The sequence below is a fragment of the Stegodyphus dumicola genome, chromosome 2 (genome assembly GCF_044657685.1).
Source record: "Stegodyphus dumicola isolate Sdum_Otavi_A_Nest chromosome 2, ASM4465768v1".
NCBI classification, from domain to species: domain Eukaryota; kingdom Metazoa; phylum Arthropoda; class Arachnida; order Araneae; family Eresidae; genus Stegodyphus; species Stegodyphus dumicola.
In genome coordinates, this window is record NC_140769.1 from 102,225,787 (window position 1) to 102,245,446 (window position 19,660).

Below are 19,660 nucleotides of genomic sequence, written 5' to 3' on the forward strand. Positions count from 1 at the left end.
AATAGTGATTCTCTCTCCACTAGAAGATCCAGTGGAGGGATATCTTCCAGCACTTGCAGTGCCGCAGTTGGGGATGTTCTGTAACCTTTGCATATTATCAAAAGTTGCATTCTTTGGATGGCGAGTAGCTGCCTCCTCATATGGGCGGTAAGCTTCCTTCACCATATGGAAGCGCCATATAATATGATCTTTGCTGAGATTGTTCTGTACCAGCTTTTGAGCATAGTGATTGGAGTGCCCCAATGAGGTCCTGTTGTTCTAACCATGGAATTGCAAAGCTGATTTATTTTCTGCTTAAGCTCTTTAATGTGAGATACTCAGGAAAGCCTATTCTTAATTATAATACCAAGGTATTTAAGGTCGGTGACCTCTTTTATAGAGACTCCATTTAGCTTGCTGTTGGGATTTCTATTTCGCGCTCCATGCCTACATATAAACAGTTGTTTACTTTTATCTGCTGAGATATATAATTTGTGCTGATTTGCACAGCTTGCAAAAATATTGATCGCGTTTTGTGTCTTTAACCTAGTATCCGTGCTATCAGAACTGACCAATAAAAAGTCTTCCGCTTACGCCTGGATATCCACTCCTTGCTGCTGGTCATAGAACACAAAGGCTGTGCTCCCTAGAATATTCCAAAGCGTAGGTCCCAAGCAGGAACCCTGAGGACAGCCTCTTTCCAACTTGACTTTGAGTACATCATTGACCGTTGTAACCTGTATCCAACGATCCTGCAAGTAGCTGCGTATAAGATTCAGGATTTCCTTTGGGAATTTCATGGTGTCTAGGCATTCGAGTACGTCTGGCAACCATAACGAGTCGTTTGCCCCTTTGATGTCCAACGATATAACCAGTGTGTCCAAATCGTTGTCATTGTTATGCTCTATGTTATCTAGTAGTTGTTTTAAGGCATTGTCTCTGGACTTTCCTGCGCAGAAGCCATATTGTTTTTCGTTTATAGACTTGTTCCTGTACATGTGGAAATTAAGGCGCTGTAGAATTACTTTTTCTAAACTCTTACTGATTGAAGGCAGTAAGCTTATATACCTATAAGATGCTGGGTCTGACGAATCTTTGCCCTGCTTGTGAAAGAGCGCTATTTCGACTAGTTTCATGCTTCTAGGGAAATGTCCGAGTCGCCAGCAGGCTCTGCATAGTTTTGAAAACAACCCTGAGAATTCTTTGTGAATTTCTTTAACAATAGTATTATCTATTTCCTAGAGACCTGGTGCTTTTTTGTCTGCTAAGGCTTTGATGATAGTATGAGCTTCGTGGTCTGTAGGAAGAGTAATATCTCTGTTGCTGCTTTTCCAATTAAACTTCTGCCTTATATCTGTGGGAGTTACTAAATCAATTTTCACCTTGTCTTTAACAAAAATTGTTTCTAGGATAGTGTTTAGAGCTTCTGTTTTGCTTTTTGCATCTTGTTTTACTTTAGCGGTAAGTTGTAGGGGTTGAAAAACCTTATTGGTGGCTATTTGCTGTAATGTACCATAGGTTGCTGGCACGTTACTGCAGTGCTTACGCCATGACTCTTGTTTCGTTGCCTTGATTTGTTTTTTTTTTGCATTGAGCTACTTCCTTCCTGTAGAGTACCGACTTAATATTTTCTGTTCTTTATCATTCTTCGCTTGCACCTGTCTTCTCAGGGCTCTTTTTTTGCTTCTTCTTTCCTTGAGGTGGTTGCTCCACAACGATGTAAATGTTTTCGGCTTAATAGTTCTAAGTTTGTAGGAAGCTCTTGCTGATGAGTTAATTTAGTTATGATGAAGGCATATGTAGTATCCAGCTTCTTCGGGGAGTCGCAGTTATCCAGTTGTTCCAAGATTTCCCTCACCCATGGCCTGAGGTAAAATTGTAAAGCATTGTGCCTTCCGTAACAGGTCTTGAAACGTCTTTTTGTTAGGTACGTGAGTCTACTATTGATCTCATATTGAATTATACGATGGTCATTCAGAGAGGGTATGTCCATTATCTTTCAGTTGTTCCCCGCTCCCCGCGGACACTGATGATGAGACAAATGTGATATCTGGCCAGCCTTTTGCTTTTCCATTGTCGAATGTTGGTTGAGAGTCTTTTTTATTTATTACTGTCATTCCGTGAGCTATCGCATATTCTAACAATTTCTGCGTTCTGCGATTTTCTTTTTGTGCTTTCCATAAGGGGTTGGTGGCGTTAAAGTCACCAGCCATTATGGTATTCTGGAATGTACGTAGTAAGGCTGGGTTTAATTCCTGCAGCAGGCATTCAATTTGCATGCTTGGGGGAAAGTAAACGCAAGTGTATGTTATTTTCATGTTGGAGGATTCAATCAAGTTTCTTACTGTGTAATCTTTCGTATACAGAAGCAATGGACTTAGAAGGCCGATATACAAAATGGCTGCCATTCCCGTGCTGGAGGCGTAGGATTTACTTGTTGAAGGTTGGCCAAGAAGTTTGCCCTCCCTCATGTAAGGTTTTTGTAAGAGTGCCGGGTTTGCTGCACTGGAGGACATCACTTTCATGAAACTGAGTGTGGGTGCTCTTTTTGATGTTGGACCGATCTCTGCTGTAAACCTTCTCTGTTATTGAATGCACTCCTTTGCTGATCTCATTCTCGCCAATTCTTGTCTGTAACATGGACATTTCGATGCGCTGCTGGATGTTGTGTGTCGAAGTTGCTACCTGGCTTCTTGTTCGCGAGGCTGCAGTTCAAACAGTTGTTGGTAATTGAGCCGCCCTTTTTTATCGGGTGTCCTTTGCCACACTTGGATCAGGCTGTATCCGACTTGCAGTAACGTCTGTAGTTCCCTAATTGTTGGCAGTTGTTACACCGCTTCACCTGGAGATATTCTTTGAAATTGCAGACACAAAGTCCAATGCAGATTCTTTTCTTTTCTAATAACTGTTCGGCCTGTTCTTTTGCAACAACCACTAGCCAATGTCAGGTGTTATCTTCCTTTGGGTAGGAACGAATAGGGAATATAATCTCTTTCGTGTTACCTGGGAACAAATTGGAGAAAGCCTCTGTGATATCTGTAGCTGTACTGTCTTGTGGCACTCCAAAGACTATTATGGTACGCCTAGGTGGTCTGGGCACACTTACACTTAATGAGTTATCTAATTCCGGAATTTCACTGATGGCGGTCCTGAGTTTGTCCAAGTCTGTCTTCACTACACCTGATGAATAGTTCCTGGGAGCGCTTAGGCCTTACTCGGACGACTTTAATCCCCACTTTGTTAATATTACGGACTAGCTGCTTCTGGACGTTTTCAGTCTTTACTTTTAATAAGTAGTTGGTAGTCAGGATGTCGATGACATCCTGACCACCAACTGTGATGCACCTATACGGTCACATTTGATGGTACATATAAAAACGCTTCAGTAGCATTAACATATGTACCTAAGGGTACCCAATAGTAATAGGCATGAAAAGCGTGCGTTTGATAATTAAAGATCGTGTCTTTAGGCTTCATTAGATGAGGATTTCCTTCTCCTTTCTATTAAATGGCATCAGTCTGAATACAGGGAGGCTGTATTCCTTGAGGCTGATTTATGCATGTTCTTCACTGCGTTTTAAATCTTGGATTTTTATTTAATAACTCTACACCTGAGATCGTGTTATGCTTTGTTAAACTTTTACAGACGATACTTTGAATAAATCACAGGTATACAAGCGGTTGAAAAATGAGGATATGTCAGTGAAAGACTTCTATATGCATTGATGAACAGAAAGCACTAAGAAAAAGGGAGATAGACTAATAACGAAGATCATCGAAAGACTGTTCCCCAGATTTCTGAAGAAATTCTCGGTTATGTTAAATTAGGTTAAGGGTAAGAAATTCAAAGCCATCTGCCTAGGAGAAAGGATGCTTTCGATTTGAGGAGAACAGAACAATATCCACATTAAACATGGGGAAAAGCACGAAAACTCCCATGCAATCAATCTGCCTGTTCGCCGGAATTCGAAGCTGAATCGAAATCCCAATACTCAGTGACTTTACCGCTCGGCCCCGGCCCGTCAATTCTAGGAAGAGAAGTAATAGGGCTTGTGTCTCATTCAGGCTATTAACCAAATCTTCTTCTTACGCAGAATGACATTTTTCTATTTTTGTATTGCTACTATATTTCTAAGAAAAATTCCCAAAAGGCAACTCGGTTGGCAACCTCTTTCTCCAAATGTCTGCATCTGATGTTGTTTGAAAGCGATCTATTTACATCTCCTTCATCAGTCCATAACTGACATTTGCATCTCTTGCTTGGAGGTTTGAAAGCGATAAAAACTTTTGAAACTTTTCAAACATTTGAAATTAAGTAGTTTCTTTGGAAAATTACTGGTGCTCCTTTGGTCATTAAGAAAGGTACAATCTACAAAGACTTAAAATTATGCATATGAAGGAAATAGTTATAATCTTAATGTAGACTTCTACAACAAAGTTATTATCTCTCAAATTGTAAACTACTCTGAGAATTAAAAAAAATAAGCTTTTTGAACGTTGACATCACTATCCGTCTTTTATAAATACCACTTCTACCGAGGTATTCATTAGGTACTTCGAGTATACAGTCTGTATGCTTTCTCATTTTTTCTACTTATCATTCGAATTTCTGTTCAAATGGATCTTGAAAAGGTTTTACCTCACAGAGTCTTAAGCTTCAAATTTTTCTAATGCGTAGGATTTTTTTTTTGGTAAGACAATCCCGTTAGTGAGATTCTGTCATTTGATGTATCCAAATTTAGATAATCTCAAGCTCATGACATAACGCTGTCATTTCTAGTGCTCACTCCTACATAAATTTTCGTATCAATATAGCCATTTTTTTATTCCATTTTGGTTGCTGATAAAACTTATGTGGGCATAGGACAGTAAAACATATTGTCGCTTCCGTAATAAATTTCAGTTACATGAGAAACTGCTTCTTTTTCGAAATTGCACACTGAAAGAATATTGGCATCATTCCAGGATGTTCAGCGCTAACCATCAATCTTTATTGAGCACTGATATAAGAATTTAATCGCAATAAAATTTGTAGTTGTAGCTTTAGTAATTCACACTGTACTTTTATATGAAGTTCCTGCCTTTCCAGCTGCTGGGAAAACTTTTAGTAAAAATTTAAAAGTTTTCTAAAATACAATTCTCTGTACTGTAGTTAACACTCCCTAGTACATGAGAAATTCCCAAACACATACCGAATTAAAAGTCGGAACTTTTCCAGCGTACAATCACATTCTCATTACAGCGTATAATTTCTTCAGCAAAATGAAGATTTCGCAATACACAACAATTACACGAATTATCGACTATGATCCGACAATCGAAAATATAGTCTAACGACCGAGAACTATTCACCACAATGCGCACTGGTAATTTTGTATATATCCTATATGTTTTTCATTCTGCCCCAGAGTCAGTTTATTCTAGATCGCGTTTCTTATAATATCATGTAAGACCTTCATGCAGACTACCTGCGCAGTTGAAGAGAACTTATCTAGAAACTATAGCATCAAGAGTTCTTCACTTGATCCGGACAACTTTGAGTATCAACTATTATTCTATAAATATTTTTGCATTATATCTCTTGTGTTTTATTGCAAATTTGTTTTGCACTTTTACGCCAACAGAATGTGGAACTAGGAATCTCAAATCTCATCCTATGCATTAAATTCTTCATTTTTCATTTCAAATTTGGCATTCTTACGACATTCTTTCCCATTTCGTCCGTTCGAATGACTGTGCGATTGCACATAATTTTTAAATACTATGAAAGGCTCCAGGGTACCCTTCTGATGGGCTAGCAAATACATCCTAATGCAGAAGCCAGTAGAAGAAAGGAGTTTTAAGCTGCTAAAATTAGTTGATGTTCTTTTATTAGTATTTACAGCATAGAAATAGGTATAAAACTGTGAAACATATCTATATTTTACTGCTAAAGTTTCTGTCTACAGGTTAATATTTGACCATCAACTTTAATATCTATTATGTTCTCTTCCAGATGCTGACATCTTAGTGGATTTGCGTCGGCTAGATAATTTCCTTAAAAATGCTTCGGACTGCACTCTGTGTCTAACACCCGAATGTTTTCAAACAGGTGAAGTGAATTTGAGATTTTATTATCAGATGTTTCTTTAAAAGACATAATGTTCTTTGCTCACCTCTTAGCAAAATATTTGATTGTTAAAAATGGGTTATACCTGCAACGAAACTGTTCATTTTAAGCTACCGTTTGTAGATAGCTACATGGACGTATTATTTTCTCGCGTAGTAGTAGGACACCGACAGTATTCGCTTTGACATCGACTACTCTGGAGAGATGGTCGATTACAGAAACTTGAATGTTTTATTTGAATGAGCATATTTTTTCTTTATTTGAGACCTAGAGCCTAAAACAACAGAATTAATAAGAACTAATAACTTAAATTTTGCTGACGTATTGAAATATCTTAAGAAATTTAAAGTTTTAATTCATTCTAAAATATTTTAAGAAATTTAAAATGAATTAAAATTTCATTTATATTTAAATCATATTTTATTAAATTTTATCATATTTAAGATTAATTTATGTTGCTACCAAAGAACTGAAGTACATTTCTATGGAAGAAAGAAGTGAAATTTATTTATTAATGTTCTATTAAATGTTCGTTATTTCATTTTGAAACTTTCTTGATTTTCGTCTACAATTTTTAGAGAAATTACAGACTGAAAGAATTAAAATTTGTTTTGATTATATTTCAATCTACTTTCTAAAATATCATTTAGTCCTTGTTCTGCATTAGTTTACATTATGTCCAACGAAGTTACATTACATGATTGGTACTTCCTACTATTCTGTTAAAAATGTATTAAGTCTTGCTTTAAGATGCCTAAATTATCCGTGCAAATAATATAACGTTGCTGATAACATAATAAGTATTAAAACGTCACTGAGACTACTAGTACCAAATGGTAATCAACCCGATTCTCTAACGAATTGAATAATGCTTAAAATTAAAATGATCAACCAACGTACCAGTATCATGTACAATGTCCATTTCTAGTTTTCAATCCTCAATCTGTCTCAATAATTGTTTTGAGATATTATTATTGATGTTAACTCTTGTCGATCTCATGGAGAGAAAAGGTTTTTTTCTGTTCAATGGTCTGTCTCAAGTAGTTTTTATTTCTCTCATTTTTTAAAAACTATTTCTAAAAGTAAACATTGATCAGCGGAGTGCATCTGTAGCAGTTTGATATCAAGATGTCAGTTTTTATTTTCTTACTTACCTATGCATATTTTTAAGTATAATTTTTATGTTTTTTAATATTTTTTGTATTCTTAACGTGATGAAGTTATACAAACATATTGTAACACTTCAGATTGGCAACGAAAAAAAGAGAGCCAAAAGATTTAAAATAAAATACATTATTGATGTTTCTTTTTTTTCGAGTATTTCTTTTACAAAATAAGATAATACGTAATTATTATTCTGGAATGCCCCAACTGCAGCTACATGTCCACCACACACATTTTTTTCCTCTTTACCTTTCTGTATCATATTACCCAAGAGGCTGATGTCACTGTTAACGCTAAATTTTATTATTAGATATAATAATTAAAAAAAAATCTGATGTGTACACCACATCACTTCCTTGTACGGAATATTAAATTATACGCATTTTTTCTTGAATTTCATTTAAATTGATTGGATTGAATTTAATCTACTTCGTCGACAGCACATAAACCACAATAGAATAAATGCACTCTTTGAAATTCACTATATTTGTTCACTATAACGACACTCTGAATGCACAAAATTTATATCATTTGAAGAATTATCGTTGCCACATGTTCTATTCAAATACTATAATGAAGCTAAAACGATCTATGAAAGAAATTAAGCAAACAAAACAGAAAAGAAACAGTTTTTCACAGACGATTTAGTATTTCTCATTCAATTAATTCAGTTCTCACTTCGCGACAAGGCAAAATTACATAAAAACTCAAAATATCTGCATTAAAATTTACGAAGTAAATCTTAAACACTTATTTCCTCGAAAAATTCAAGAAAGGATTAAGCATGATTTAATTCGCGATAATACATGAAGGCGTTATCTTTGTTGTTGCAAAGCCTAGTCTCTCTAGATTGGCAAAAAATCTGCTATTCCGGTGTTTCAATTGCGAACAAACATGTCCACCATGTTATTTAAAAATTAGGCTTAACCGCACTTAAACAGCTTTTAAATTATTAATTAATTCTCCAAATATTGCTTGCAGATTTCCTAAAGGCATAAAAACCTTAACCGGAAGATAAAAACAACATAATTCAATCATTTTTAAAGCAAAAAATATACAATTTACAAACATATAAGAGTAAAGAAACTGAGATCACTGAGCCTGGTAACAGAGTCGATATATATATAAATATATTTATATACGTTTGGTGAGGCCGATTGCAACCAAAATACGAGGTGCACATCTACAAGTTATAGCAGTCCTATATACAAAATTTCAACGTTCTGAGGCCACTCGTTTTCGAGTTATGCGAGATACGTACGTACATACGTTCGTACAGACGCCACGAAAAATTCTCTTCAGAATTAATTCTAAAGCAGTTTTATAATTTTTTTGGAGGAAAAGAGGCTTTTATTCTGTCCTTACGTACAGATATCACGCAAAAGCATCGTTAAATTGCATTTGATAGCGGTCAAAATGAATATTTTCGTTGAAATATGTTGCCTGAAACTTTTCGCGATTACAATACTTCCTTTTTACTTCGTACAGAAAGTAAAAAACAAAATCCGAAAGATTTCAGATTTTAAATTACGTCCAAAAGGACGTTTCTTAGCATTTTGTGTATTACCTTATTAAATATCATGTTCTTAGCATTTAAACCATAAAATTCAGTTCAAGAGGAATATCGCAAAATAATTTTAAAATGCGCATATCTTTAAAATTTCCGATATACAATCTCCCGCGCTGGAAATAAAAAAATGTTTTTTCTGTACAACGTTGCCATTGCTCGCTTTGAAATCCTTGAGTTTGTTAATCAAAAATTCGTTAAAGTTTTACAAAATGTGAAATTGATAATAAAACAAATTCCAAATTTCAAATTTGAGCTTCCAGATGCCATATTCGCCGGAGGATTACGTTATTCAAATTTTGATGGCTCTAGGTACCCTTATTTTACCACAGTGCGGGAAACATACACACATTTATACAGATTCTTCATTATTTAATTTCTTTAAATATAATACAGGGCGATAAAACAACAATTTAAAAAGTGAAACAACACTTGTAGTGAAACTATTATTGCCGAAACGAAATTTCCTTCTGGGCAAATTGTTTCTTTGCACTAATCTATAAATATAAAGAAGAAAGTCTGTGTGTTTGTCCTCTAATAACTCAGTCATTACTATAGCTATCGTCGCCAAATTTTCTACGATTCTTTACTGGGTCCTGGAAAAGGCCGATATCCATTCCCCCCAAATAGTTAAAGTCAGAGATATTAATAAAAAACACAGAAAAACGGTAATTTTCGTCCTCTTTTTTCCGAATGGCAACAATCTCGTAAGCTGGAGATGGAAATCTGCTTTATTTAGAAAGTTGTTGCCACTGCTCCCTTTCAAAACCTAGAGTTTGTAAGTTTTACAAAATTTATACATATAAAGAAGAATGTTTGTTTGCTCGCGTTATTGATTTCTGATCAATTATGATAATTTTTTGCCACTTTTAATCGACTAAAAATAAATATAGGTGAAACATTGGGTGGAACTTAAGCTTTTACGACCATTTGATTAGAAAGACGAAAATAATTAAAACCAGCATGCCATTGTTGCTGATATAATGAGAGAAAGAATTAGATTATTTTTCTTTCGACATTTTTTATGTGGGTTCCATATCGCATCAGACTGAAAAATGCATGACTATGAATCGTATTTTTTTTATCGTTAATTAGAGAGGGATTACAACGGTATCGTTCTTTCTGTTGTTAAATGCATTGCTCTCAAACATAACTGCCATCGGGTACTTCTGCTAGTAATAACTAAAGTAAACAGCAACTAAAGTAGGCAACTCTTGCCTTAAAACTTATTCATCTTATAATCTTAAAATGTCTTAAAACTAACATTAAAATAGTTTATAAAATACAAATTTTAAAGTTAGATCATAATAATAAGGCGTATTATATCCTACGGATTGTATTAATGGAATCTGAAAATTCACTATTTTAAATACATTAAAGTACCATTTCGTCTGTTTTCCAAAATTTAACGAGCATAAAAAAGAAATATGGCAACACTTAACACTCTGTAAACATGAATACTGAACAGCTGACTTGCGTTCATAGCACACACATTCGCCCTTTCTAATATAAATTTTCTAACCAAATTTTTTAGCATAATTGTTAATTAAAAGAAGCAAAATTATTATTTTTAAATACATAAATTTTCCTACAGGTAATAGTGTGTAAAGAAGTCCAGTTCTTAAACGTGTGTTTTTAAATGATTAACTTGCACTGATGTCAATTTCACTTTTATAAAGTTGAAAATAAATTATCTTATCGTCAATTAGCATCATCTGTTAAATGTTGTTCGATGTTGGCATAACTGTTGATTAATAATAACGCTTAAGTAATTAAGTTTGAAACAAAAGTTGGCTGATCCGCAGTCTTATGCTTCAGACATATTTTCACCATATACAGGAAAAAAAATGAACATGTCGATATTAAAATATGATCGTCAAATGTGTCAGTGCACAAAGAAACTAGGATACTAGCTAGCACACACACCCACAAAGACTGAATTGAACTAAATCTCAAAATTAATTTAGTGCTGTACCATTATGAAGACAATTGTTACGATGAGAAGCTGAGAGTATCATTGGAAAAGATTGAGGACAGGAGTGAATCTGTCTTCTTCCCTAGGTGAGTGATGGATTTTTTAAGTAACCAGTCTTGCAGTGTTTTGATGAGAAACTTTAAATGATTTGAAAATGATGAGTCTGGCAGTGGGTATGGGAATTTTTAAAGTTAAACTTTGAAAGCGATAATGCGTGTGAATACTTCGAACACAGTGAAATTAGTAGGTCGTAATCTTAATAACTTAGTTTATATTACTGCAGACACAAACGAATTTACTTAACTTCTCGTTGTTAAGCTAATAAAATCTCAGAAGAGGTGGAATCTTTCCGCCTATGCTTCTGATTAAATTTAAAAAAAATCTGCTATCCTGTGGGTAAACCCACGAAAATTTAGCACGTATTATTTAGACACTAAATGCCAAAATGTATATAAACTAAAATGAATGTTGAATGAATAAATAATTGTGCACTGAATTTAAAAATATATATATACATATACACAGCATGATTATAAGAAAACTTCCTGGATATATGAATTCCTAGTGATCTATCCGCTTAACGAATCGAAATGAAATTTCAGATAAAATTATTTGAAGGTACGCGCTTAAGATTGTGAATATTTGAAATAGAGCTATCACAGTTACGGTTACAATGAAAACATTTCGAAACTTTCGAAGAGCAACATCCACTTTTTTCCTGTGCAAATAGATCAGATCACTGAAAAGTGATAAATGGCATTGGAATGATACACGTTGACGAAAACAGCTGGGGTGAAAAATTTGCAAAGAAAAGCATAGTAAAGGACCAATGACAGCACACGAGAAGAAAGGGATTACAAGTTTTCAACTCGCCCGTCTGCAGAAGATAACGCATTGCATGCGGGAAGGAGATTGTTGACAGTGATGAACGTGATATCGCAGAAAGAATCTGCATAACTTCACTTTTTATGGCATCTTTCAATTCTGACAAATTTCGTGGATTTGATGAATACATCGTAAATTTCAGATAACCACCTAGAACCAGAAATCACTCGGAGTGAGGTCGGGAGATCGTAGTGGCCATGAAATTGCCAAGTTAAGGAGATATGGCTCTATCTTGAAACTCTGTACACGTTGAAAGCTTATTAATTCCAATAAGAGTTTATTCCCTCTCGTCTTTTGTGTTGCCGTTGGTCTTTTGCAATGAAAGTGTTTACGTCTGAACTTTTTTACGGACGTGTCTGCGTGTATCACACCTGTATGCTTATGTTTACGTTTTATGTTGCCTTGTACGTCTGTGTTACGTCATATATGTTTACGTCAGCAATCGAACGTGTATTGTTCCAAAGCCATTTATTCTTTCCAATGAGCTCGGAGTAAAAGTGGGTATTGTCATTCGGGAATTTTTAAATGTTTTCACTTTAACCTGGAAAGCTTTACTGTTTTAATTCATCACAATTTCGAGCGCATATCTTCAAATAAAAGTATCCGAAATTTTAGTTCTGTCGAGTTATATATATATATATATATTATTTATTTTATTCTTCCTTTTACTCTGTAGTTCTGTGCAAATTTCTTTTGCATTTGAGGAATTTGAGTTCGTGATTTTCACTTTATATACGTTTAACTGTGTTTTGCATGCATGCAAATCCGGCTAGGAAACCTCTGAAAATTTATAAATAGCTTGGATGAGTTAATTTTGTAATTATTAAACATACATTCTCATAGGCACGTATAGCCGTCTAGCTCCTTTATTTTAATTTTTATTCTCTTGAAAATGCAGAGAAGAACCATTTTCTCTTTTTATCTTCCTTCCTGTTAATATAGATCCACACAAACTATTCAAATAACAAACACATAAATTCCTCTAATATGAATATTCTCCATTTTAGCATTAAATTTACTGTTTAAGTACAGGGCATTCATAGAAATATTGCGTCTTTTTTCTAGCCTTTTTGGAAATTTCAAGTTCTTTTGTATTTTAGAATTTGGAATCATTATTGAAGATCGAAGGTATTCCTTTTGTGGTTGCTGAAGATTTTTCTCTCCACTCTTCTAGCTGCCCAGATCTCATCCAATTTAGATGAATCTGTGGATCCTTGCGATGATTTCTACCAATTCGCATGCGGGGGGTGGGAGGAAAGACATACCGTTCCGACGGGCAAAGATGACGTTTCCGTCTTTTCAGAAATTGAGGATGATGTACCACACCAGCTCAAAGGTAAGAAAATAAGCTTAGAGTTTTGGAAATAATTTGATATTAAGCATGGCTGATAATACTGGTATAACAAGACTAATCAGTATAACTGTAATTTTTTCATAGCACTGGAAAACTGTTCCATTTCGTTTCTCGATATAATGATGAATATTCGTATTGCTTTATGAAAACACACACACACACACACACACACGGAAAAAAAAATTAAATGATTTTAACCTTCTACCAGAAGGTTTTTTTGAGGTTTTATATGATCTCGCTGACATCACAAATTACCAGTCTGCTCTTACACTCACTCCTGCTTATACATTTTCTTTTTTTGCCTTTTTAGCTTTATTATTAAGCATCGATTTCTTCGCATTTACGCCGCATAAAATTCAACAGCAAAAATACAAAATACTTAAAAACAACATATCTTTAGAATTCCCAATAGAATGTTAGGGCTCCCCTGCTTGTTTTATTTGTTCTATTATTTCTTCAAAAACTGGTTGCTCGTGCGTTCAGCCGCCTATAATAGTTATCATAAAAAAGAAAAAAGTATATAATGAGTCCATCTAGTGTCATTTAATAAAGTATTTAATATTTATGATTAGAAACCTCATGATTTTAAAGCATTTTTATTTAAATTAATCATATTAAAAGAAGAAAAAATGCTTTTAAGTACTGTGTTAATTGGTTTTGATTCACTTAGTTTGTTACTCATTAAACTTCTAGATTAAATCTACTTCTAGTTAAATATCTTAGGCTTTACTGAATGGTAACAGGCTGAGACATGGAAAATCTGGCGTTTGGGCGTGCAACTCATCGTTTTCAAACAGCCAAATTTGTTCATTAAAACTGAAAGAAAATATTTTAGATTTTGCTGAATGTAAAATATTTTTCTGTCTGGCGAGCAGGAAATAATGTTTTATTTCGAACGGTGATACCACTTCTCACTTTCGAATGGCTGAAGTTGTTAATTAAAACGTCGTTAACTTTGCACTGTGAGGTATTTCTTCCGACTTCCTTGCCTTCCTAGTGTGCTTTCGGGGTGTAGTAGTCAGCACACTCAGCCGGTATTTCAGGTCCGTGGCTCAATTCCCGGCGAAAGCGTTGCTAATTTTTCATCTCTTCTGCTTCCAAAAATTACCTAATGTCTCCACAGAACAAAATATGAAATAAATATAAAACAAATTGGTAATTCAAAATTCGGGTTTCGAGGAGCACATGATCAGGTGGCACATATTACGCATATTAAAAATTTGATGGCTGTAGGTGCCGTCGTTTTCCTACAGTGCGAGAAACATACATACATTCATGCAGATTTCTTCGTTATGTAATTTTTTTTAAATAATACATGGCGGTAATATTTAATGGCAACTATTTGAAAAGTGATTGTGAGACACAAAAGTGAAATGGACAAAATTCGTGTTTCGAGAGTACTTCTGATGCTAAAAAAGAAAAAAGGAAAACAGAAAATTTACCGTTTTACTGTAGCAACCTATGATCTTCACACAAGATCTTCACACCTTTGGGTGCAGTCCAAACCATTACTGTGATCCCAGATTCCAAATCATATTTCACTTAGCATTTAATAATGGAAAATGCTAGGCTAGAGTGGTTGTAAATACCTCAGAAAGTCAGAATTCAGGACTCTTAGAAGTCCTTTTGAGCGTGGTAATTTAAGGTCATAATTTAGTCTTATTTGTAACACACTCTCAGTGCCTAAATTTCAAATAATTTAACTTTCATTCGAGACGTAATAAAAAACCTAATTTTTAGTCATTCGTTCGAAAGTGCATACTTTAAGTCACAGTTAATTTTAAACTGGCTTTAAGGATATGCACAGAGAATGTTAAATTACATATTAAGCAACTATATGATTTAAAATGCTAAAAACAATGAGACCTCCGCAAAATTTTGCCATCAGGGCATTTGCAGTGCATCGCCTTAAAGACAGCATTTTCGCTACCGAGTCTGAATTTATCTCTTGTTTTCCGAAAAGCCTCCTCTTTGATTACATTTAACTACTCTGATAGTTGCCTGGCTCATGTGACACGGCCTTCTTCATTCTACTCATCTCCTGTTTTGCCCCCTAGCGGACTTCAGCTGATTGTTATTAACATGATGAGACTATGAAGCTGTAAGGAACGCTATTTTAGTTTCAAACTAAATAGTTTGGTTCAGTAACTTAGCTTTTCTATCTTCCCTCCTTTCCTGCCAGAATGCTTTTCAGTTTCGCGTGATATCCAAAGTAAGGTAGAATGTTCGGTGATATTTAAGTTTTCTACACTCGTTACCATAAATTAAGGAAAAATTACAAAAAATAGCGATAACTCCATCAAAAATAAGCCAAACCGTGTAAAATTTGAATATGTTGCCAAGTAAGAGTAGCTGAGTAAAACTGTGATATGCAAATTAGTGGCACTGCTTTCAGAATACGTCATCTGCGAGGAACATAAAAGTTCATTTTTGAGAGCAAGCCCATATATTTCACTGTGACAGTGACATCAGAAATCTGAGATAGCCAATTCGTAACAATAACCTCCAGGCATCATTTGCCTGCAGAACTGCGATGGAGAGCCATTGGGAGACTAGAGGCACTTGCTGCAGCCATCGGAAGGTTTGTGTCAATGTTAACTCTGCGTAGAAGGCTTCACGAAGGTGGTCTGTATGCGAGGCGACCAGCCATTTGTGTGCTGCTCACGTCACGCCATAGGAGGGACCTTTTTCAGTGGGCACGACAACATGTCCACTGGACGCCTGATCAATGGAGGGCAGTTCTCTTTACGGATGAGTCCAGGTTTAGTCTAGAAAGCGATAGTTGGCGTTATTTGATATGGAGAGAACCTAGAACCCGTTATCATCCGTCAAACATCCGTGAAAGAGATGCATACGGAAGAGGCAGTGTCTGTGTTTGGGGTGGCATCTCTTTGGGTGGACGCACAGACCTCCATGTCTTTCCAAGGGGAACCGTGAATGCTCAGATTTATAGAGGTGACATCCTTGATGCTTATGTGCGCCCATATGCCGGGGCAATAGGTGATGCTTTCCTGTTACACGACGACAACGCAAAACCACACAGGGCTCGCATCGCAGATAATTATCTTTAACAGGAAACAATTATGCGCATGGAGTGGCCAGCTCGATCCCCGGACTTGAATCCTATCGAGCACGTTTGGGATGCTTTAAGGAGACTTCTAGCTGCTTTCAATCCGTCCCCCTCAAACCCTTGTCGCGCTTGCAACTGCTTTGCAAGAGCAATGGCTCTCGCTTCCCATGGAACTGATAGACCGCCTAATTGAAAGCATCATACATCGCTGTATGTGCTGTATTGCTTCTAGAGGCGATCATATTCCATACTGAAGGTACTTTTCCTGTAGCAAACTGACACCTTCGATTTGTTCATTTTATACATGTGCTAATTTCTATACTAACATATTTGTGTGGTAATTTCTTTTTATGTTATTTGATACCTTACTATGTGTTGTAAATTGTGGGTAAATTTCATTAAATTCTATATATCTTATTTGATACCTTACTATGTGTTGTATATCGTGGGTAAATTTCATTAAATTCTATATGTAACTTTTTCAGTAATCTTGATTTTTGTGATTTTTCCTTAATTTATGATAAACAGTGTATTTTACGGCCTTGCATTTTAATTGCCGGTTTCTGTACGTCGATGTACGGTTGTGTCATCGATGTACGGTTGTACGTCGATGTACGGTTTGTGTACGTTTGTGTACGGTTGTGTCTAAGAGCTAACTTACTTTAATTGTCTCTGTGCAGCTTTGGCTGTGTATTTAATTTAGTTTTAATTTTATATTTATATTCTGAGTTGAGTATTGGGTAAGTTTGTAAGTACCAGAAGTGCCGTCTCTAAATCATTGAATAAGAAGGTTTTTTTTTACTCTTACCACGTCTTGCCATTGATACAGTTTGAACTTTCCGAATAGTCCCTTCACAGTTCAAATAAAGATCTAGCCAGCAAAAGTAAAGTGAGTTTAGCTAGAATCTTATAAAGCATTTGATGAATATTAGGTATTTTGGAAGCAGAAGATGTGAAAAATGAGCAACGCCCTCGTCAGAATCGAACCATGGGCCTCTGGAATACGCATCCAGCATGCTGATCACTGCACTACAAAGGCATGCTAAGAAGGCGGGAGAAATATTTTACAGAATTAGCTTGTTAAGGCCATATGTCTTGGCCACATAAGCATAATCATTCCCCTGTTGGATTACTAGACATTAATTATTTTTAACTTCTGAATTCTTAAATTTTATTTTTAACTAACAAACTGTTTCCTTGGCTTACAAAACTAAAAACAACATTAATCTACCCTTTTTTTAAATTTTCCCGTAGTTTTTGGATAAATTTCTTAATATTGTTACGGATTTGGTATTTAAATAGCTTATGTTAGTTGAATTATAAATTAAATGGTTTTATTTCCCGCGCAGTGCAGCGCGTGACGAATATTAAAAGAAAGCTAAGCCCGAAAATGGAAAATACAAGAGCGCGTGCATGAAACATTTAATAAATATCTCTTTTTGATTTCGAGAAAGTACTAGAAAATTCTCGCGCGCGATTTTAAAATCTTATAAAAGGAGGAAAACTTCTCAGTTTGTAGGAGTTACTTAGTTTGTTGTTGCTTAGAAAACTGCTCTTCTTGACTGTAGCGAATTCGCAGATTAGCTTTCTCTAGCTGTTTTGAATTAAGTTCTTTTGAACGTTTGAGTAGTTATAAGATAACTACGTGAGATATTGTAAAACTGAAAGAATATCTGAGGGAATTTAAGAATTTTGTGATAATAATAAATTTTTTTGTTCATTTTTCATCGGACTTGTGCTTTTATTTCGTAACGAACCCGTACGCACGCAACAATATTTTACATCGATTGGGAATTTTCTATAATACAGGTAAATGCTTAATAACTGAATAGAAATATTGTTGTTAACCTTGTAGAGACATTAGGTATTTTTTTTGGAAGTAGGCAAGATGAAAAATGAGCAATTGCCTTCGCCGGGAATCAAACGACGGATCTCTGGAAAACTGGCTCAGCGTGCAGAACCACTACACCACGAAGGCACGTGAGGAAGGCGAGATAAGTACCTTTTATAACCTAGCTATCAATGATTATGTTGCGGCAAAGCCAGCGAACTATTAAAAATAACATTACCCTTTTTGTGAATGGCATCAGTTACGTTTTTGTATTTATAAAATCTCTTTTGCTTGTTCTATACTTCATGTTTATGTTAGGAAATAAATAAGTATAAAATACTATCGCCTAATATCTGATGCCGAAAAAACCATTTACGAAACAGGACCTTGAACTTATACTTCCTATTGTTGGTTTATTCTTGATGAATTATTTTACTTCCGACTTTAAAACTTAGTTTTGTTTTTGTTCTTTTCTACTACTCGGGCAATGGCGCCGACCGGTGAAGCTGTAGACAAAATGACCCAACTGAAACGAAAGCGGATAGCCGTGCGAATTAATGTTTCTTGCTTTTCTACTGAAATTGATACTTTGAACGATGATTTCTCAATTGAGAAAGTTGAATATATTTGTAATCGCTTAACAACTGCTTTAAATGATATGAAACTAATAGATAACGAAATTCGCAAATGCCTTTCTGACGATGAATATGAAAATGATAATTTGCAGTGTGAAAACTACATAGATACTGGTGAATCTACAATTTTCAAAGCACGAAAAATTATGCAAAATAAATAATCATCAACTACAAATAATGTTACTGCTTCGAATATGGATACCAATGATTTAACGATGACATTTGGCGACCCTCCTACTACAGTACCTATGACTCAACCATATACAGTTAAATTGCCCAAAATTAAACTACAGTCATTTACAGGAGAAATTGAACAGTGGCAATGTTTTTGGGAACAGTTTAAATCTTCTATAGATGCCAATCCTCATCTTTCTGTTATTGATAAACATGTTTTTCTCAGAGGTTATTTAGATGGTGAAGCTAAACGCCTTGTTGATGGAATTAGTGTAATAGGAGACACCTATGAAAGAACAAAAAAATTGTTGGAGGAAAGATATGGAAATAAAGATCGAATTATCCAATCACACTTAGATTACTTAGAACATTTAAATGTTATTCAAGACCCATCTCCTACGCATCTAAATGATGATCTTTACATAGAATGTAACAGAAGAATTCAAGCTTTAACTGCTCTGGCTGAAAATATTGAAGCATACGGTAGAATCCTAGTGCCAAAAATTATTCGTGCATTCCCCAATGATATTTGTTGCCGCTGGATTATCTATGCCAAACGTGAAAAACTAAACGAAGGTAATATTACTAGATTGATGCAGTTCTCGGCAGAAGAAGTGGAAGGTGTAGTTGCAGCACAAAGAGTTAAAGGTACGTCTTTTTCTGATCACACCGTAAAGTGCACTGTAGAAACTTTTAATATCAATTCCAAAACAGTAAATAAACGTAAGAAAATTTCACCATTTGTTCATTTTGTGATACTACAGGGCATTGGCCTCAATATTGTAAAACTGTTACAGACTATGATACTCGTGTTCAGAAACTTAAAACTTCAAATCGATGCTTTCTGTGTACTAACCGTGGTCATACAGATTCAAAGAAAAGAAAAATACTGCATGGTGCACTAAATGCAAGAAAAG

At 35.1% G+C, this 19,660-nt stretch overlaps 1 protein-coding gene across 1 annotated transcript in view; it reads left to right on the plus strand.

Moving 5' to 3' along the window:
- The window catches only part of LOC118205639 (neprilysin-2-like), a 161,792-nt gene that overhangs the window by 16,290 nt on the left and 125,842 nt on the right, over nucleotides 1–19,660 (plus strand). The window contains exons 3-4 of the mRNA XM_085810971.1: nucleotides 5,975–6,070; nucleotides 12,854–13,015. Of these exons, the coding sequence (XP_085667097.1) occupies nucleotides 5,975–6,070; nucleotides 12,854–13,015 (258 nt within the window). The remainder of the gene's footprint in view (nucleotides 1–5,974; nucleotides 6,071–12,853; nucleotides 13,016–19,660) is intronic.